The following is a 22,824-nucleotide window of genomic DNA, read 5'->3' as shown; positions in this document are numbered from 1 at the left end:
AAGTGTTTTAGTTTTAGTCGTATTTAGTCGACTAAAACTCCAGTACATTTTAGTCGACTAAAACGTCCTACATTTTAGTTGACTAAAACTCATTTTAGTCATCTATAATCGAATGGGTGTAGTTCAATTGTAATTTGTAATGCATTATTTAAGCATTTCTCTACAATTTCCAAACTCATTATATACTACTGCTGGTCCTGGAGTAAAAAATCGAATATGTTATTATTTATGGTATTAAGCTTTGAACATGCACCAGTGTTAATTTTGGCAGCAAATTTCGATTTAGTTTTAGTTATAGTCTTTTGACTAAAATGCCATTTTAGTTTTAGTCGTATTTTAGTCATCTGAATTGTTTTAGTTTTAGTCGTATTTTAGTCGACTAAAATTGTGTTAATTTAGTCGACGAAAACGTTTTAGTCGACGAAATTAACACTGATATGTACTTGCGGCGGTCGGCAAGTGGTTAAGGCATTTCCCAGCCCGCAGCTCACATACCCATGCCCTGACTAGGCATGATTGGCAGTGTGCTGTGACAGCTTCCTGGTGGGATTTCTAAGGGGAGTTAGGACTAGAATCCCCCAAAAAAACATGGTGTCTCTGTCACTTCCAGTGAGGTGAACCTTAAGCACAAATTCATTATATATACACACTTCAGTAAACTACTGAAAAACAAGGTTTGAAAAAATAAAATGAATGTAGCCAAGGAATGGTAAGCTGCAATACATTAAAAGTGACACTAAACTACAGTGCATCCGAAAAGTATTTACAGCGCTTCACTTTTTCCACAATTTGTTATGTTACAGCCTTATTTCAAAATGGATAAAAATCTGTATTTTCCTCAAAAATTCAACAAACAATACACCATAATGACAAGAATTTTTTTGGAAATCTTTGTAAATTTATTAAAAATAAAAAAACAAACAAAATTTCACATGTACTTAAATGTACTTAAAGTTCACAGCCTTTGCCACGACACTCAAAATTGTACTCAGATGCATCCTGTTTCCACTGATCATCCTTGAGATGTTTCTACAACTTGATTGGAGTCCACCTGCGGTAGATTCAGTTAAAGGGACATGATCTGGAAAGGCACACACCTGTCTATATAAGGTCCCACAGTTAACAGAGCATGTCAGAGCACAAACCAAGCCATGAAGTCCAATGAATTGTCTGTAGACTTCTGAGACAGAATTGTATCGAGGCATAGATCTGGGGAAGGGTACAGAAAAATGTGTGCAGCATTGAAGGTTCCAATGAGCACAGAGGCCTCAATACTCCTTAATAGAAGAAGTTTGGAACCACCAGGACTCTTCCTAGAGCAGGCCGCCTGGCCAAACTTAGCGATCGGGGGAGAAGGGCCTTACTCAGGGAGGTGACCAGGAACCCTATGGTCACTCTGACAGAGCTCCAGCATTTCTCAGTTGGATTGGGGAGAACCTTCCAGAAGAACAGCCCTCTCGGCAGCACTCCACCAATCAGGTCTGTATGGTAGAGTGGCCAGACGGAAGCCACTACTCAGCAGAGATGTATAGTAACTAAGTAGAACTACTTCACTACTGTACTTAAGTACCAAAAGGCGGTATCTGTACTTTCCTAGAGTAGAATTTTTTTCTCCTACTTCCACTTTTACTTCACTACATTTTTTCGATGATTTCAATACTTCTACTCCGATATTTTTTTTTTGTGCTGCATAGTTACTCGTTACTATTATAAAAATTACCACTGCCAGAACAGTAGATGGCAGGTTTCATGAAGCTCAAAACATGTGTATTATCAGCGCATACGAAAATAAATGCTACTGTATGTATAAATAAAAGCTGCATTTTAAATAATAAAAAACAATATGATGTTCAAACTTTTGACTTCTTTCTTTAATAACTACATAACACAGTACTTGTACTTTTACTTTCAGTACTTGAGTAGCAATTTTTTTTTTCAAAACTACTGGTACTTTTACTTTCAGTACTTGAGTAGCAAAATTTCTCAAAAAACTACTCGCAATACTTAAGTACAAAAAATGTTGAATACTTTAGTACTTCTACTCAAGTCACTTTTTGATCAAACACTTCCACTTCTACTCAAGTCACTTTTTGATCGAGCACTTGTACTTTTACTCAAGTATGGGTTTCGAGTACTTTATACAACTCTGCTACTCAGTAAAAGGTACATGACAGCCTACCTGGTGTTTGCCAAAAGGCACCTGAATGACTCTCATGAGAAACAAAACTCTCTAGTCTGATTAACCACTTTACCACCGGAGGATTTTGCTGTCTTACGTCCAGGCCACTTTTTGCGATTCGGCGCTGTGCGACTTAAACTGACAATTGCGCGGTCGTGCAAAACCGTACCCAAACGAAATTTACGTCCTTTTTTTCCCACAAAACAGAGCTTTCTTTTGGTGGTATTTGATCACCTGTGCGATTTTTACTTTTTGTGCTATAAACAAAAAGAGCGTAAATTTTGAAAAATTAACAATATTTTTAACATTTCTTTATATGAAATTCCTCCCAAAAAATATGTAAAAATCAAATTTTTTTAAAATTTTTGGCCAATTTGTTTTCTGCTACCTATTTTTGGTAAAAAAAAAAATCACAATAAGCGTATTTTGATTGGTTTGCGCAAAAGTTATTGCGTTTACTAACTAAGGGAAAGATTTCTGTCATTTTTGGTGTTTTTTTTTTTTTTTTAACGAGTAATGGCGGCGATCTGCGATTTTTTTTGCGGGACTGCGACATTGCGGCGGACAGATCGGACCCTTGACTGACATTTTTGACACTTTTGGGGGTACCAGTGACATTACTGCAGTAATCAGTGCTATATATATATGCACTGTTACTGTAAAAATGACACTGGCAGGGAAGGGGTTAATTTTATTGGAGAGGGAGGGGTTAATGTATGCCTGGTGCTTACTGACGTGTGGGGGGGGGGGGAGGTGACTGAGTGAGTCAGGGACAGATCGGATGTCCAGCTATGCTGAACACTCCGATCTGTCACTCCTTGTCACTTAGGAGATCCGCCCGCTCTGTTTACACAGGCGGGCGGATCTCCAAACTAGATTCCCCCGACGATCGGGGAAGAGCGGTGGCGATCGCCGCCGCTCCTCCCCTGGCCCGACTCCCGCTGTGAATGAAAACAGCGGGGGCACGCCTCCGGCGGCGCACGAGCGCCGCCTATAGGGGGAGGAGTCCAGCGACGTAGGTCTACGTCGTTGGACGATAACGAGCCACTGTGCCGCAGTAGAGGCACAGTGAGCGGTCGGCAAGTGGTTAAACAAAGATTGAACACTTTAGAGACGGGCAAAGGTTCATCTTCAATCAGGACGACGACCCTAAGCACACAGCCAAGATAACAAAGGAGTGGCTATGGGACAACTCTGTGAATGTTTTGGAGTGGCTCAGCCAGAGCCCAGACTTGAAACCAATTGAACATCTCTGGAGAGATTTGAAAATAGCTGTGCACCAACGCTCCGCATCCAACCTGATGAAGGTTGAGAGGCCCTGCAAAGAAGAATGGGAAAAACTGCAGAAAAATAGGTGTGCCAAGCCTGTAGCATCATACTTAAAAAGACCTGAGGCTGTAATTGGTGCCAAAGGTGCTTCAACAAAGTAATGAGCATAAGCTGTGAATACTTATGTACATGGGATTTTTTTTCTTTTTAATAAATTTGCAAAGATTTCAAACAAACTTCTTTCACGTTGTCATTATGGGGTATTGTTTTTAGAATTTTGAGAAAAAAAATGAAGAGAATACATTTTGGAAAAGGCTGTAACATAACAAAATGTGGAAAAAGTGAAGCGCTGTGAATACTTTCCGAATGCACTATTTATAATTTTCCAAAAACAATTCATACACATCCTTTACTTAACCACTTAAGGACCAAGCCTGTTTATGACACTTTCTGTTTGCAAGTTACAAAATCTGTATTTTTTACTAGAAAATTACTTAGAACCCCCAAACATTATATATTTTTTTTTTTTAGCAGAGACCCTAGAGAATAAAAAAGTGATCATTGCCATACTGTTACACTGTATTTGCGCAGTGGTCTTACAAATGCAAGTTTTTTTTGAAAAAATTACACTTTTTGGAATTAAATAAGAAAACAGTAAAGTTAGCCCAATTTTTTCCATAATGTGAAAGATAATGTTACGCCAATTAACTAGATACCCAACATGTCATGCTTCAAAATTGTGCACGCTTGTGGAATGGTGACAAACATTGGTATTTTAAAATCTCCATAGGCCTCCTTCAAAAATTTCTACAGGTTACCATTTTACAGTTACAGAGAAGGTCTAGGGCTAGAATTATTGCTTTCGCTCTAATGATCGCGGCGATACCTCATGTGTGGTTTGAACATCGTTTACATATGTTGGCGCGACTTGCGTGTGCGTCCGCTTCTGCGCGCAAGCTCGGAGGGATGGGGCGTTTTAATTGTTTTTTTTTCTTATTTATTTTACCTTATATTTTTACACTGTCCCATTAAATTTTTTTTTTTTTATCACTTTTATTCCTATTACAAAGAAAACATCCCTTGTAATGGAAAAAAGCAGGACATGTCCTCTTTAACCACTTGCCGACCGGTCACGTTGACCGTACTGCGGCAAAGTGACTCGATACCGTCCAGCGACGTAGACCTACGTCGCTGGACTCCTCCCCCTGTAGGCTCCCGCTGTTTTCAGTCACAGCGGGAGTTGGGCAAGGGGAAGAGCGGCGCCGATCGTCGGGGAATCCAGTTTGGAGATCCGCCCGCTTGTGTAAACAGAGCGGGCGGATCTCCTAAGTGACAAGGAGTGACAGATTGCAGGGTTCAGCATAGCTGAACATGCGATCTGTCCTTGTGTCACTCAGTCACCTCCCCCCACACACGTCAGTAAGCACCAGGCATACATTAACCCCTCCCTCTCCAATAAAATTAACCCCTTCCCTGCCAGTGTCATTTTTACAGTAACAGTGCATATTTATAGCACCGATTACTGTAGTAATGTCACTGGTACCCCCAAAAGTGTCAAAAATGTCAGTCAAGGGTCCGATCTGTCCGCCGCAATGTCGCAGTCCCGCAAAAAAAAAAAAAAAAAAAATCACAGATCGCCGCCATTACGCGTTAAAAAAAAAAACACCAAAAAGGACAGAAATCTTTCCCTTAGGTAGTAAACGCAATAACTTTTGCGCAAACCAATCAAAATACGCTTATTGTTACATAGTTACATAGTAGGTGAGGTTGAATAAAGACAATAGTCCATCCAGTTCAACCTGTGTAGGTGTGTGTGACTGTAATCATCTAACATAGCCCTCAATCTCCTTATCCTTGAGATGTAAGTCTAAGAGTCTTTTGAAAGTCACCATACTACCCGCAGAAACCACCTCTTGTGGTAGACAATTCCACAATCTTGTAGCCCTAACAGTAAAGAACCCCCCACGTTGCCTGAGGTTAAAACGCTTCTCCTCTAATCGCATTGTATGTCCTCGAGTCCTCATGCAATTCCTTCGAATGAACAGCTTTTCTTCTAAGCTGAGATCCCCATTAAGATATTTATAAATTGCTATCATGTCCCCTCTCAGACGTCTTTTCTCCAGGGAAAATAAATCGAGCGATTGCAGCCGCTCTTCATAGGTAAGGTCCTCCAACCCCATAATCAGTTTAGTTGCCCTTCTCTGGACTTTCTCCAGCTCCAACACATCCCTCCTGAGGACTGGCGACCAGAACTGGACAGAATACTCCAGATGCGGTCGGACCAGAGTTTTATAAAGTGGAAGGATTATAGTCTTATCTCTGGAATACATCCCTTTCTTTATGCATGCTAATATTCTGTTGGCTTTGGAAGCTGCCGCTTGGCATTGCATGCTGTTGCCTAATCTATCATCAACTAAGACTCCCAGATCTTTCTCCATTTTTGATTCCCCCAAGGGTTCCCCTCCTAACGTGTATTGTGTTTTTATGTTTTTGGTCCCCAAGTGCAAAACCTTACACTTCTCCACATTAAACCTCATTTGCCATGTCGTTGCCCACTCCGTAATTTTGTCCAGGTCATTCTGTAGGATATCTGCTTCATGCTGTGCAGTTATTGCCCTGGCCAATTTTGTGTCATCTGCAAAAACTGATAACGAACTACTGATCCCTTCCTCAATGCTGTTTATGAATAAATTGAACAAGGTTGGTCCCAGGACTGAGCCCTGGGGCACCCCGCTTACTACCTCAGACCAGTCTGAGTATGCGCTGTTTATTACTACCCTTTGGACACGGCCTTTTAGCCAATTCCGTATCCAAGAGCAAACCCTGCTGTCGATACCTGCAGACCTTATTTTATAAATTAAGCGCTTGTGGGGAACTGTATCAAACGCCTTAGCGAAATCCAAGTACACCACATCCACTGGTCTCCCCCTATCTAGCTCACAGCTCACTTCTTCGTAGAATGCTAAGAGATTGGTTTGACAAGAACGCCCATTTGTAAACCCGTGCTGGTTACTACTGATGATGTTGTTGTCTTTAGCATACTCTACGATATAGTCCCTTATCATCCCCTCCAAAAGTTTACATATTATTGATGTCAGACTGACAGGCCTATAATTCCCCGGGATATGTCTCTGGCCCTTTTTGAATATCGGAATCACGTTAGCCTTCCTCCAATCCCCTGGTACATCTCCTGTCCTAATACTGTCAGCAAAGATCAGGAACAGTGGTCTAGATATAACCATACTGAGTTCCTTGAGCACTCTCGGATGTACGCCATCCGGGCCTGGTGATTTGTTTGTGTTAAGTTTATCCAGTCTTTCCCTGATTTCCCCCTCTGTTAGCCATAGTGGCAAGTCCTGTGTATTACTTCTAACCATACAGTCATGGTCAGTGTACCCTTCCTTTTCCTGCGTAAAGACTGACGAGAAAAAAGAATTCAGCACGGTTGCTTTTTCAGTGTCCTCTGTAACCATCCTCCCATCATCGTTAATTATGTGTGCAATATGCTCTGCCCTAGTTTTTTTGCTGTTGATATATTTAAAGAATTTCTTTGGGTTTTTTTTACTATCCTCCGCTATTTGTCTCTCAAAGTTGATTTTAGCCATCTTGATTTCGTGTTTACACTTCTTATTTTCCTCCTTGTATTGCTGGAAGGCCGATACTGTGCCCTCTAATTTATATTTCTTGAAGGCCAATTTTTTTCCCCTAATAAGTTTTTTAACGCTACGGTTTAGCCAGCCAGGTTTGGCTTTGTCTCTTCTAAATTTATTCCCCATAGGAATGCACTGCAAGATGCCTTTGCTTAATATTGTTCTAAAGCATTCCCATTTTTCCTCTGTGGTCAGTGATCCCAGGGTTTGGTCCCAGTTTACCCTTTCCATCAATGAGTACAATTTTGGAAAGTCTGCCCTTCTGAAGTTTAGGGTTCTTATGTTCCCCACTTGCCTTGTTATATTGTTATTTATACTAAATGTGATCATCCTGTGATCGCTAGAGCCCAGGTTGTCCTGGACTCTTACCTCCGAGATTATGTCTGGGTCATTAGTGATCAATAGATCCAGGATAGCATTCTCTCTGTGATTTTTTTTACCAAACATATGTGGCAGAAAACAAATTGGCCAAAAATTTAAAAAATTTTTGATTTTTACATTTTTTTGGGGGGGAATTTCATATAAAAATTTTTTAAAAATATTGTTATTTTTTCAAAATAAACGCTCTTTTTTTGTTTATAGCGCAAAAAGTAAAAAATCGCACAGGTGATCAAATACCACCAAAAGAAAGCTCTGTTTGTGGGAAAAAAAGGACTTAAATTTCGTAAGGGTACAGCGTCGCACGACCGCACAATTGTCAGTTAAATTCACACAGCGCCGAATCCCAAAAAGTGGCCTGGACGTAATACAGCAAAAGTGGTAAAGTGGTTAATGTGAGAACTGGGGTCAAAAAGACCTCAGATCTCACATCTACACTTAAAAGCAAAAAAAAAAAATGAAAAAAAAATGGGCCCTTTAAGGCTATTGGGCGGAAGCACATTTGACGTTGCTCCAGTCCTCCAAGGCCATAGAGTCGAGGGGGGCCATCTTGCCCTAACTCGACTTCCTGCACAGCACCTTAGAGGCCTGTATCATTTTCCCCGCTACTGATGGCTCCGGAAAGCAGAGAAAACGAGCAGGAAGCGGAGGGACCAACTCTCCCACCACCTATAAAACTGATCCTGTGGAATCACCTTCTATTGTCCTGGTTTGGTAGGATTGCTGCAGGCCGCATGACATACCTTTAGCAATTTTTATATGTCTATTGCGTCTTACCATTTTAGATTTCCTCACATATCTTACGTATACACCAACACAAACTTTTGAAATTTATTTGGGGATCTTCTAGACCTAGAATCAATAAACAGGTCCTATTCATCCATAGAATCAATGGTGGTCTCTCAGTTGCGAACCTTCAGGCTTATTACTTAGCGGCCAACATTGCTCCTCTGTCACATCTTCATGAGACCCATCACCTTCCGCTGTGGGCAACTATGAATCTCTTAGACTCTCACCCAATTCCTTTATCCTCTCTACCTTGGCTTTCCACTGACTTTCGCCCAGAGACATTTAGCCCCATTCTATCCCACACCCTCCAAATGTGGGACTTGGTCAAATATTCGGTGGACCTCATTTCACTTCACTTTATCTCCCATTGCTTCGCTTTCTTAGGTACCCTTTGTTCCCCACAGGACTGGATAACCCCAGACAATTTTCTTGGTGGACTGGTCATGAATTCTTTGATATCCATTCTCTTCTCAACCTTATTCGGATGTTGACATTTGAAGCTCTCAAATCTTCACACGATATCCATTTACAGGAGCATTATAGATATCTTCAGCTCCGTCACTTTATTTCCCGGATCCTTAGATCTCAGCCCACCCCCTACATGTTGAACCCATTTAAAAGACTTTGTTGTGCCCAACCCCAGGCCCCTGGCTCTATCTCACTGATCTATTCCTCAATGGTAAATTCCAGAAAACCCTCACTGCGACAAGATCACCTCCAACAGGAAAGCTAATTAGGGAAGCGATTAGACCCGGACGACTGGCAGATCATGAACATGACATTATCCAAGTGCTTCAAGAATGTGCTGATCTTAGAAAATGCTTACAAGATTTTGTATACATGGTATTACACACAAGCTAGGCTTGCACGGTTTATCCCTGCATACCCGCCAAATGGTTTCCGAGGATGCTCACAGGTGGGAACGATGACACATATCTGTTGGCCTTGCCGAAAGTATGCAGATTTTGGGTCAGGGATTTTGCCCTACTTCGCATTTTTCTTCATACCAACCTCAAACAAGGCCCTTTTCTGGAAACCAATTAAAGAATTACTTTGCCTAGAAGGACAATTGGCATTACACCTTTTTACTACAGCTAAATTGACCGTTGCAAGGGCTTGGAAGACCCCAATTCTTAGTTTTGAAGCTGTCAAAAACAGAATGAAGGACAATATGGTCAACAAAAAAACTAACAGTCATAGCGTCAGACACTCATGGGAAATTTCTCTGGGTGTGGTAACTCTGGATTGCCCATGCCCAGCCGTCTCGGTTTATTAGTGCTCTTCTGTCAATTTAATAGCGATGCGTTGCGACTCCCTGGGACTCCTCTTCTTTCTCTGCCCTCTCATATCTGTTTCTATCTCTTGCTTTCTTTCCCCTTTCTTTCCTCTGTTTTCTTATCTTTTGATCAGTTACTAAGACTATCTGGCCGCCAGGCGTAGGCCTGGTTTAGATGGTTATGATAAGTACAATCTTTATTTTTGGTACTGAAATGAGCCTTAAAACATTGCTTTTCAAACTCTATGCATTTGTATCATTGGATATACTGTTTAGTACTGATGTTGCTAACATTTATATGTTTAAAGCGGAGTTCCGGCCTCAAATACCTTTTTTAACTAAAATACCCCTATAATACTAATCCATCGCCCTTTACAGAACCGCTATTCTCATACTTACAAGGTGTACAGTATTGGATTTTAGTCAAAATCTTACTTTTAAAAAGCTGTCTGGGCGCGGCCATCTTAGACGTGGGCATCTGAAGCCGCAGTGTAATCTGCGGTGTCCTTCTTCCTGATTCCAGGGGGTGTTCTGGGAGTTCTTCCTAAATTTCAGCCTCCTGGGAGTGATGACAAACAGCTCCCAGGATGCAATGAAAAGGCGGAAGTGATGTCGGTGGCCGTGGCCACAGAGGTGGGAGAAGGAGGAAGTACAATCAAAAATGCCCTAAAAATAAGATAAGGGACCCCCGAAAAAAATTGAAAATGCCCAATTGTTGCTCAGCATAGCGAGCAATCCAGGAATCACTAAAGTTGCAAAATTGCAAAATAGGCCGGAACTCCGCTTTAAGTTTCTATATTTCATTCTATATGGCTCAGTACATTGGTTATGCAAGCGGTTTATGCTTACATTTATTCATTGTTATTCATGTAACTGAATTGTTGGCTCTGTCTATTTGGCTGATTAATAACAGAAAAAAACCTCCTGTAAAAAAAAAAAAAAAAAAGCCCCTTCCTACCCTTCATTCTCATTTGTTTTAGGTAAAAGTGTAACAATTTCAAACAACATCACTTTAAACCAAAAACATGTAGTTTGCAATATGGACACTGTCCTGGAAGATTCTCAGAAATTCCGTAACCAATATGAGTAACAATGGTGAAACAAAAGAAACATGACGAAGTGTACTCCTGGCTGTTCAGAGAAACAAAACAACCGTGGATAAGGGAGAGGGATGGGCTTTTTAATCTCTTTCTGGTTTGTCTCTTGTTGAAGGTGGAGCCAATCATCTTTTAGGTAGCTGTCCTGATTTGTGAAAACATTTTGGCGTTATAAATACTGTAAAGTTATACAGTATAAACCAGTGAGGTTTACAGGTTACTTGCATCATGTACCTTGCAATATGACGACGGCTATATTACATAAACTTACCAGCATTATCGTACTGTACACTCCATGTTCTCCTTGAAAAGGGTCTCACTGGGCAAGGAATGATAAATGAAAAAGCAAATACTACTGCAAGACAAAGAAATAATGCCCCAAAAAAGGCAGCTGTGCGTAGTCGAGATAAGCGTATCAGCTTACTCTTCTTTTTAATATGTACATCCATTTCTCCGCTTGCATCATTGTTTTCCATAGATTTCACATCATTATTTTTTAGTGGGTTGTCTTCGGCATCCAGATCTTTATTGTACATGATGGCAAAACAAGACACAAAAATCTACAAAAGAGAAAGGAGTAAATTAGCAATCCTTGATGTTACCATGAAGAGACAAAAATCTAGGGCTTTTGAGTACAGACATTAAGGCAATACACAAAAGAACAGATAATGATTTTCTGTGTAAAATTCGCTGCTTGGAAAAAAACAAAGTGCATTTCCAAAACCAAATTACGATAACACCTACTTTATATCTGCTATGTTCCCACTATAAAAAAATGTATTATACACACACACACACACACACACACGTTTGGGGGTTCTAGGTAATCTTCTAGCAAAAAAAATACTGTTGTAAGCAACAAATGTCAGAAAAAGGATTAGTCTTTAACCACTTGCCGACCGCCAGCAGTACATATACTGTGGCAGGTCAGCTCTGTCCCGCGAAACGGCGTAACTGTCAGGGTGCAAGTGTGCCGCCGAAAAGGGGCACACGCGCTCCCATTCGCCACAGGGGCAGCTGATCTGCGGGTCCGGCGGCTGCGATTGCCGCTAGGCACCCGCAATCACTCCCCGTGGAGACAGAAAGGGGGTCTGTCCTTGTAAACACGGCAGACCCCTGTTCTGTCAGCAATGAACACAGGGCTCCTGGTCCTCCTATTTAGGAACAAAGGTCCCTGTTTTCATTCCATAAGTACACCCCCCATACAGTTAGAAAGCACCCCCTAGGGACACATTTAACCCTTTGATCGCCCCTGGTGTTAGCACCTTCCTTGCCAGTGTCATTAGTAAAGTAACAGTGCATATTTTTAGCACTGATTACTGTAGTAATGTCACTGGTCCACCCAAAAGTGTCAAAAATGTCAGTTAGGTGTCCGATCTGTCTGCCGCAATGTCGCAGTCCCTCTAAAAAAAAAAAAAAAAAAAAAAAAAAAAAAAAAAGCTGATTGCTGCCATTACTAGTAAAAAAATAAATAAAAATGACATAAATCTTTTCCCCAGTTTGTAGACGCGATAACTTTTGCAAAACCAATCAATATACTTTTATTGGGATTTTTTTTACCAAAAATATGTAGCAGAATACATATTGGCCTAAACTGATGAAAAAATTTGATTTTAAATTTTTTTTTTTTTTTTGGGAATGTTATATAGCAGAAAGTGAGAAATGTTTTTTTTTTTTTTTTTCTCAGAACTGTCGCTCTTTTTTTGTTTATAGCGCAACAAAATAAAAATCGCAGAGGTGATTACATATCACAAAAAGAAAGCTCTATTTGTGTGAAAAATGAACACCAATTTTATTTGTGTACAGCATCGCACGTCCACGCAATTGTCAATTAAAGTAACGCAGTGCCGAATCGCAAAAATATGGCCTGGTCATTAAGGAGAAAAACCTTCCGTTCCACAAGTGGTTAAACTGCCCTCATTTACAAACCAAGTTCATAGTCTTTGATCTAAAGCAATGTTGTGATAAACTTTGCCTGCTGTTTTTTTTTTTTTTCTTTGACAGCCGACAACAGAACAGCTTTGCACTGAATCGTGGAAATGCCGATTAAAATCGTGAAGGGAGTTGAATCGAGATCGCGATTTTTTTTAATGATTAATCGTGCAGCTCTAATATATATTATATATATGAGTGAGCAGGCAAAAACGGAATTTTTGTAAAATCTTACCGTAAAATTCCTTTCTCTGATTCCTCCGACAGTCGCCGCCACTTCATAATCTTCACTAATGGGGTAATTGACCTTTGCTCCGCAGGAGTAGCTAGGCAACAAGATTTGTTAATATCAAAGCTTTTAGCATATCACACCCCTAGGGGGCGGTCCCCTCAGTCAATACCTCCCTGCTTCCTGCATTCTCAACTCAGTTTCAGTAGCATAGCAGTAGAGTACATAAACCCCAAAAGAGGGGCGGGGGCGGCGACTGTCGGAGGACTCAGAAAAAGGAATTTTACGGTAAGATTTTACAAAAATTCAGTTTTCTCTTACGTCCTCCGACAGTCGCCGCCACTTCATAATCTTCACTAAAGGGGACGTCCCAGAGCAGTGTAGATATGAGGGGTGGGAAAAACGCAGCCGCGCCTAAAGCAACGCAGTACCCACATCAGAAAAAAGAACCTTACCAAAGTAAGAGAACCAACTGGGCAACAGGAAAAACGTGCTCAACAGGAGCAACAACCCAGGAAGAACAAGTAACCTAGGGGTAAAAACACCCCAACAGCCAAGGACCCAAACAAGGGACCCTAAGGCACTGCCACACTAAGAACTTTACGGCCAAAGGAAGCATCTGCCGATGCCTGAACATCCACCTTGTAAAATTTTGAGAAGGTGTGAACGGACGACCAAGTCGCCGCCTTACACACCTGGGCCACAGAAGCCTGATGACGATAGGCCCAAGACGTACTCAGAGACCTGGTAGAGTGCGCCTTCACAGGGAAAGGGGGAACCTTCCCCTTCAAAGCATAGGCTTGCACAATGGTCTGTCTGATCCATTTGGCGATGGTCGCAGACGACGCCACCATGCCCTTCCGAGGCCTCTCTGGAAGGACAAATAGAGAATCCGACTTGCGAAAGGATTTCGTCGACGACAGGTAAACTCTGATCGCCCGAACCACATCCAAGGAATGCAAAGCCACCTCCTTTGGATGCTTAGGCTTCGCGCAAAGCGAAGGTAAGACAATGTCCTCATTGAGGTGAAATTCCGAGATCCTCTTCGGAAGAAAAGAAGGGTTAGGTCGTAAGACCACCTTATCCAAGTGAATCACCAAGTAGGGAGAGCTGCAGGACAAGGCCGCCAGCTCCGATACTCTGCGAGCCGAAGTGATCGCCACCAAAAAGGCAACCTTCTTGGACAACAGAGACAACGAGATCTCCCTGATCTTCTCAAAGGGAGCATGCTGCAACACGGACAGAACAAGGTTCAGGTCCCATGGAGGTAAAGGGTCCCTCCGAGGAGGGGCCAAGTGTCGCACCCCTTGCACAAAGGTGCTAACCAAAGAATTAGACGCCACAGGGCGTTGAACGAGAACGGCCAGCGCAGAAATCTGACCCTTAATCGTGGCCAACGCCAAACGCTGGTCCACGCCCGTTTGAAGGAAAGCCAACACTCTCGATACCGAGTATGAGCGAGGGGAAAACCCCCTGGACTCACACCAGGCAAAATACGCCTTCCAAGTACGGTAGTAAATCTTCCCCGAAGAGGCTTTTCTAGCCTTGATCAAAGTGGGAATGACCTCAGGGGAGAGACCCCTATCCTTCAGGACCTGGCTTTCAACAGCCAGGCCGTTAAAGCCAGCGACTGTAAAGCAGGATGGAATATCGGTCCTTGAGACAGGAGATCTTCTCGAAGAGGCAGACGCCACGGAGCGTCGACCGCCAGATTCACGAGGTCTGCGTACCAAGACCGGCAAGGCCAGTCTGGCGCCACTAGAATCACAGTGTGCGGTTCCGAGGCCAACCTGCGAAGGAGCCTGGACAGCAGCTGAATCGGTGGAAAGGCATACATCAGACGATACTGATGCCAGGGTGCCACTAACGCGTCTGAGGCGTCTGCCCGAGGATCGCGCGTCCTTGCCACGAACCTTTCCACCTTGTTGTTTAGACGAGACGCGAACAGGTCCACAACTGGGGAACCCCACTTCGCGCACAACATCTGAAAGACATCCGGGTGAAGGGACCATTCCCCCTGGTCCAGGGTCTGGCGGCTCAGATAATCCGCCTGCCAGTTCTCCACCCCCGGAATGTGAACTGCAGATATCGCCGGGACGTGCATCTCGGCCCAAGACAGAATGTCGGCTACTTCCCGAGCTGCTCGGGCACTCCTGGTGCCCCCTTGGTGGTTGATGTAGGCCACCGCTGTGGCATTGTCTGTCTGCACCCGAACCGGACGGCCCTGAAGCCTGTCCGTCCAACGCAGAAGGCAGAGATTTATCGCTCGCAATTCCAGAATGTTGATCGGGAGGGAGGATTCCTCCTCCGACCAAGTTCCCTGGGCGGACAGAACGCCCAGAACACCACCCCAGCCCGACAGGCTGGCATCCGTGGTGATTACCGTCCACGACAAAAGACGAAAGGACTTCCCCCCCCGACACCGCCGGGGGCTGGAGCCACCATGAAAGACCCCTTCGGGTGAGGCGGCTCAATGAAATCCGCAGATGCAGAGATTGCGGACGCCCGTCCCACTTGGCCAGGATCTCCGCCTGAAGATCCAACGTGTGAAACTGGGCGAAGGGAATCGCCTCGAAAGCCGAGACCATCAATCCCAGACACCTCATACACGTCCGGAGGGACGAGCACTGATTGTCCCTGAGGGACCTGACTTCGTTCTGAAGTGTCCGAAGCTTGTCTTCCGGCAGGAATACCTTCGCTTGAACAGAGTCCAGGATCATCCCCAGGTAGGGGAGACGAGCCGACGGACACAGCGTTGACTTTGGAAAATTTATCGTCCAACCGAACTCCTGCAGAGTCTGCATCGTGATGGACAGGTCATTCACCAGGCCCTGACTGGTCGCCGACCGAATCAAGATATCGTCCAGATACCCCAGGACAGAGATGCCCTGGGCTCTCAATAAAGCCAGGACCGGCGCAAGCACCTTGGTGAAAACCCGCGGAGCCGAAGCAAGACCAAAGGGTAACGCCACGAATTGGTAATGATCCTCCGCAATGGGGAATCGAAGGTACCTCTGGTGACCCTCGAAAATGGGGATGTGAAGGTACGCATCCTCCAAGTCGATGGAGGCCATGAATTCCCCCGGAACCAGGGCAGCCACCACTGAGCGCAGGGATTCCATGCGGAACTTTCGAACCCGCACAAAGCGGTTCAGAGCTTTTAAGTCCAAAATCGGACGTACCTTGCCCTCCTTTCTGGGCACAGTGAACAGATTGGAATAGAACCCCCGAAATCTGTCCCGATGAGGTACCGGAACCACCACTCCCTGGGCCCGCAGGTCCCGCACCGCCAGGTGCAGATCCTGCAAGCACTCCGGAGACAGCTGAGGATTTGAGGGAAAAAATCTGCCCGCCGGCCGAGAGAGAAACTCGATCTTGTATCCAGATCGAACGATTTCCTGAACCCACCTGTCCCGAATGCGGGCCAGCCAAGGTTGAAGAAAACCGAGCAAACGTCCCCCCACCCCGAAACCGGGTGAGGGCGCCCCTTCAGGCCGAATTGGCATGGGCAGCGGACCCGGACTGGCCGGACTTCTGCTTACCCGCCCACAGCTTTTTCTGGGAGCCTTGGCCCTTGAAGGGCTTGCCCTTATATTGCGACCGAAAGGCACGAAAGGACCCCTGAGAGGGCCTAAACGAAGTATTCTTCTTACCGCGAACAAACTTATTCTTGTGAGTTTGGGGTAAGAGAGTGCTCTTACCCCAAGAAATTCCCTTTATCAGAGTATCCAAAGAGTCGCCAAAAAGGCGAGATCCCGCATAGGGCAAATTAGCTAAAGTCTTGCGAGATGATTGGTCAACCGACCAACATTTCAGCCATATCAGGCGACGGTTCAATACCGCCACACTTGAGAGGCGTGCAGCCAAAGGGACTAAGTCCAAGTCCGCATCGCACAAATACATGACACCCTGATGAATTTGATCCACCATAGCCAATGTTGTCGGTGGAGCAGAGTCAGCCACCAGGGTGCGCCTGAGCACCTGCGCCCAATCCGCAATAGCCTGGGCTGCCAAAATGGAAGCAAAAATAGGCTTCAGCATAGAACCAGCAACTGTATAAGCATGACGGGCAAGAGACTCCAATCTCCTGTCCGTAGGGTCCCGGAACACCGGGGTATCCTCAGCAGGGATCGCAGTGGATTTATTCAAAACCGCCACCGCGTGATCCACCTGAGGCGGCACACACCAACGCTCATCAGTGGTGGGTGTAAAGGGATAACGCAGCTTGAACTTACTTGGCACAGTAAATGGCTTCTTTAAATTGCGCCATTGCTCATCAACAGCGCGCTGAAATTCCGCAGGGCAGGGAAAAACCTGCGCTGTTTTGCGTTTCCTTTGCGTCCCATAAGAGGACATCAAAGCAACAGGACATGGTTCATCCTGCAAACGCAGTGTTTCCTTGATAGAAGCAACCAACTCATCCATGAGTGCAAGCTCTTCAGGCGAGCCAGGGGGAGAATTATCAACCCCTTCTACCTCAGCCTCCCCCTCAGACCCCCCAAGGTCCAGAGATGAGCGAGACCCTGAGAAGGGCACTCCAGCCATAGCAGCCCCATCGCCCTCTGAATCAGAGGAAATAGACAATCTGGGCCGTTTTGCGGATCGATCAGCCATTAGCATCTGCACCTGAGAAGCCAGGTTCGCCACAATAGCAGCCAGATCAGCCCCCTCGGGGGATGCAGCAGCCCCTTGGCCCCCCACCAAGGTGGGAGGAAACTTGCAATCCTGAGAATCCATGCCCCAGCAATAATTGAAAAAGGAGGACTGCCCCTTTAAGACCGCGGCGAGCGTAGCCCACCGCACACTACTGTATGTACCGACCCCCACAGGGATAAGGACACTGAGCAAGGAATTACAGGAAAAAGTAAAGGTAAAAACCTGGAGAGACCACACAGGCTGCTGCCACCGATCGCTGTTCCAGAGCAAAAGGAAGTGATGCAATGACTGACCGCCCTATAAAGCCTATGCAGGCTACACAAACATGGCCGCTCGGCTGAGGCATTTTAGGCAATGAGAAAATGGCGCCGACATGTGGCTGTATGATCGATCGCCGCCAAAATGGCGGCGTTTGGCGCCAAAACACCGCGCCGTACCACACAGGGCCAGTCACCATAATTTTTGCTGCAAAAAAATGGCGGGACGCAGTAGCGGCCGCCGCACAGCATGTCCAAACCCAGTCTGCCCCATACTCTCACATAGCAGAGTGGGAGAGCCCCCGCAGCCCACAGAAAGGCAGCTATTCCACACAGGAATCTGACAGGGAGCTCAGCAGATACACAGACATGCAGGGTCACACAGTCACAGACTGACACCCAAAACAGACAGGTCCCCACATAGAATTGCACTTACCAGTCCGGATGGCGTGGGGAGCCTTCTCCAGCGACCAAACCGCTGCACTGAGGACAGGGAGTGTCGCAGTCAGGACGCAGTGGAACTGCGGTGCGAAACCGCAAATGGCGTCCGGTGAGGTAGCCACCTCACAGACAGCATCCCTGCAGCGAACAGGGATGGGTCGTTCAACATGCCAGGGAAACCTGAGCTGAACGCTCGATGGCAGGCTGGGAAGCCCCTGGCCCTGAACCCTGGGATCCAGGGTGGCCAGTCCGAGACCCAGCTCCGCATGATCATCTTCATCCGAAGAAACTAAACTAATGCTGAGAAAAAGAACAGCTAAGTAAAAGAAAGAGAAAAATACTCAAAATAAAATCAAAAAGAGGATAGAAGGCTGAGACTGAAAGCCCCAGCACAGGATCAGCCAGCTACTCCTAAGCTAGGCATTAGAAACTGAGTTGAGAATGCAGGAAGCAGGGAGGTATTGACTGAGGGCACCTAGGGGTGTGATATGCTAAAAGCTTTGATATTAACAAATCTTGTTGCCTAGCTACTCCTGCGGAGCAAAGGTCAATTACCCCATTAGTGAAGATTATGAAGTGGCGGCGACTGTCAGAGGACGTAAGAGAAACATTTATTTTATTTCTTATGTGATTAATATTTAAAGCAGTTGTATCCCATGTAAAAAAATAAATAAAACCCTGCAGGACAATGGCGTTATGTGCTAGTATGTATCGCCGACATGTTCCCTCATCGTCTCTTCCGGATTCGGCGGCTCTGGCACTGTGAGTGGCCGGAGCCGCAATGACGGAGCCGACAAGGAGCTCTGAAGGTCCTGCAAGATACGCCGGACCTTCAGAGCGCATGCGCTGCTGGTGTCAGAGATATTAATTTTACATACAGGTAAGCCTTATTATAGGCTTACCTGTAGGTAAAAATTAAAAGCGGAGTATACTACCGCTTTAACTATAAGTCATAACAATGGAATGGCATAATCATAAAAAAAATGGCAACAAGTAAACAATCAGCAAACCGATGGCAGGGGATCTCCGAAGACGTCACCGGATGTGACGAAACGCGTAAGTTTGGAACGAACAGCGTACGTGACGTGTGACGTAGGTGGAACGCAAGCCGGAAGTCTTCCCGCTCGCTCCCCTGCCATCGGTTTGCGCCGATACACGAGCGGCCGCATTTGGCCTGTAATCTGGCTAAACCCCATATATACCTATTTTTTTGCTTATATTGCACACTATTCTGTATTATTCCTTTTTTTTTATCCAAATTGGAAAAATAAACTTATATCAAAGATATTACACTATCCGGAGCTCCTTTTTTTCTTATATTTTTCCTGGCATGAGGGGAGAAGAGAGAGAGGGGGATCCCACCATCTTATCCACCTGAAGCAAGCCACAAGGAGACTCCATCTTAGCCTAGAAGGCTACCTAAGTCTGGCTGGTCGTGGTGCCATAAGGCACACATGACCCTCGCTATCTGGTAAGTGATTGAATCTTACCATTTGTCACGGTGACATTAAAGCTACATTGAGCACTACTGAGCGGACTGAGCAATCACCACGCTGAGCACTTGCACTTTTTGTTTGGAAATTGGCACTGTTTGCACAAAAGACTCACTTTATATATATATTTTTACTGGATCGTTTACTGGACTTTTAAACTTTGAAAACATTTGTTGTAGTTTTTCTCATAATCTACAATTTTTTAATTGCTATATGGAAATATTTTTATATACCGTATTTTCCGGCGTATAAGACGACCCCCCTAATTTTCATCTACCAGTAATACTTATACTTAGGTTACCTTGGAGATATTATACTCGGCGTATAAGACGACCCCCCATTTTTGGGGGATTTTTTTGAGGTTCAAAAGTAGTCTTATACACCAGAAAATACAGTATATGAAATTTACTATTTGCATTTATCACTATATTGTCACTATTATCACTTTTTATGAATTTTATGTATATCCATTTATATTAATTTATATATTGCAAGTAATTATTTAAGCAAGCGCTATAGGTAGTCATTTTAGACTATTTACCTGCAGATAGAATGCATTAGGGTGAAAAATGAAACTCTACAACTCCTTTAAGGCTCAGTTCACACGTATGCTTTTTTTTTTATGCTTCCTGTAGAAACGCACTAAAGTCCATTTAACATGGTTTCCTATGGGACAAGTTCGCATCAATGCTTTTTTTTCAGCCGCTGCATTTTTGGAAAGGGTCAGGGACTTTTTTTAACCACTTCATTACCATTTTCCCCCCTTCCTGTCTAGGCCATTTTTTAGCTTTCAGTGCGGTCACACTTTGAATGACAATTGCGTGGTCATGCACCACTGTACCCATGAGAAATGTTTTATCATTTTTTTTGAGACAGAGCTTTTTTTAGTGGTATTTATTCACTGAGTTTTTTTTTTTTTTTGCTAAACAAATTAAAAAAAGACTAAAAATTTTGAAAGAAAAAAAAAAAGAAGGTTTTCTTCTTTTGTTACAAAATTTTATAAATAATTTTTCTACGTCGCTGATTAGGCTGCACTGACAGGCACTGATAGGCTACAAGGATGGACACTGATGAGGTGGCGCTATGTAGCCTTTATGGGCAGCAATGGGCACCACTGGAGGGACCAAGCAGTGCAGTGGGACTGCACTGATAATCAATGCACTGTCAGTAGAGCCACTTATTGGCTCTCAGTGTGAGTAGAGGAATGCCAATAAGCAGCACTTCCTATTTAAACTGTGATCAGCTGTGATTGGACACAGCTGATCACATGGTAAAGGATGTCATATGACATCCAGCCAGCACAATGAAACCCCTGCCTGGTTGTCATTGTGCTATAGGCTGGGCAGGAAGGTGTTTAAAGCAAAATTATGCATTTTTGGTTCAAAAGACTTGAATGGAGAAGCTGCAGAAAAGCATGTAGCACATTTTTTACCCACCTCAGCTCTGGAGGATTTACCCCCCTTCATGACCAGGCCATTTTTGCAATATGGCTCTGCATTACTTTTACTGACAATTGCGCGGTCGTACGGCGCTGTACCCAAATAAAATATGTCCTTTTTTTCCCCACAAATAGAGCTTTCTTTAGTGGCATTTGACACCTCAGCATTTATTTTTTGCGCTATAAACAAAAAAAGGTAAATACAAACAACCCGCGCTTAGTTAATAAATAAAAAGCAATGAGCAGCTGCTGTTCCCCCAATAAGGGAAATTGACTGAAAAAACTATGTCCTTTGATGACGCTCGGGAAGGCGGGTGAAATGCGTTGACAAAACTTCCGGCTTGCCTAACCACCTACGTCACTTCCTGTCTCTCCGTGGAACACATGAGAGACGGTGTTCCAGAAGCTTATTGTAATTATCTCACTGCAATCTTTTATCATTGTCCTGTAAGTATTCCTGCTACTTGCACTATTAATCATGATTTTAGCAATGCTTCTCTATGATCTCTTTTATTCTACTTGGGCTGAGCCTGCTAAGGAAAAGCTACTTTTGGGGTGATTGCTGGATGGTACCCAGACTTTATACCCAGGACTCCGTACTCACCTTTAAGGCCACATTTGACCCAGAGAGGGTCTTCATTTCTGGTGAGTAGGGGTGCAAGAGGGGAGTGTAGCACCTTTTCACTGATGAGCCGCTTCCAGCACTAAGGAAATCAGCACATTTTTGAAGCACTTTGGGACATCTCTTTGGACATCTAATATCGTATGAATTGACTTGAGTTTTTTTTTATTTGCACTTTTTTTATATATTTATATATACCCATTTTAGCACTTTCTTATCGTTGCATTGAGAACCTTCTTTACAGCACTTTGTATTTATTTGTTTAAATTATTTATGTGGTTTCAATCTTGAGCAAGCACTGCAATTCCTTACCTTTTTTCAATAAACAAAAAAAGACAACAATTCTGGAAAAAAATATATATATTTTTTTACTTTCTGCTATAAGGCTACGTTCACATCTAGGTGTTGCTATTTTATAGGCGTTTTTCAGGCATTTTTTAATAGGCGTTTTTACAAGCGTTTTTATAGGAATTTTTTGCAGGTGTTTGGAGGAAGGCATTGACATCTAACAAAAACGCCTGTAATCTGCCCAAAAAGAAGCTCATGTACTTTTTGGAGCATCGGGCGTTTTGCTCAAGGCGTCGGAACGCTCAGATGTGAACAGGGGCCATTGAAATGAATAGGATTTGTCTTGTTGGGCGCTTTTTGAGCTGATCCTTAGAGCTGAAAAACGCCCCAAAACGCCTACATGTGAACGTAGCCTAATACACATCCAATAAAAAAAACTAAAAATTTTAAAAACTCTAATTTCTTGATCAATTTAGGCCAATATGTATTCTGCTACATATTTTTGGTAAAAAAAAATCCCACTAAGTGTATACTGATTGGTTTGCACAAAAGTTTTAGCGTCTACAAACTATGGGATATAGTTATGGAATTTTTATTTAGGTTTTTACTAGTAATGATCAGTGACGTATAGCATGACTGTGATATTGCGGCGGACAAAATTGGACACTAAAGCCTCGTACACACGCGCCGAAAATCGGCAGGGAAGTTTCGTCTGACGACCGATCTGCCGATTTTCGGCTTGTTAGTATGATGCTTCCGACAACCGACTTTTCGGGCCAAAAAAAATCTGGTGTGCAGGCTATAAAATTTTTGTCCACCGTCAAAACACG

The 22,824-nt window shown here is 43.9% G+C and overlaps 1 protein-coding gene across 1 annotated transcript in view; it reads right to left on the bottom strand.

Moving 5' to 3' along the window:
• The window catches only part of FAM234A (family with sequence similarity 234 member A), a 131,756-nt gene that overhangs the window by 104,245 nt on the left and 4,687 nt on the right, over window positions 1-22,824 (bottom strand). The window contains exon 2 of the mRNA XM_082260148.1: window positions 10,910-11,198. Within this exon, the coding sequence (XP_082116274.1) occupies window positions 10,910-11,174 (265 nt within the window). The 5' untranslated portion in view covers window positions 11,175-11,198. The remainder of the gene's footprint in view (window positions 1-10,909; window positions 11,199-22,824) is intronic.

Source organism: Pelophylax lessonae (assembly GCF_965119305.1).
Source record: "Pelophylax lessonae genome assembly, chromosome: 6".
In the NCBI taxonomy this organism is placed as follows: Eukaryota; Metazoa; Chordata; class Amphibia; order Anura; family Ranidae; genus Pelophylax; species Pelophylax lessonae.
This window is presented reverse-complemented; position numbering and strand designations above follow the sequence as displayed.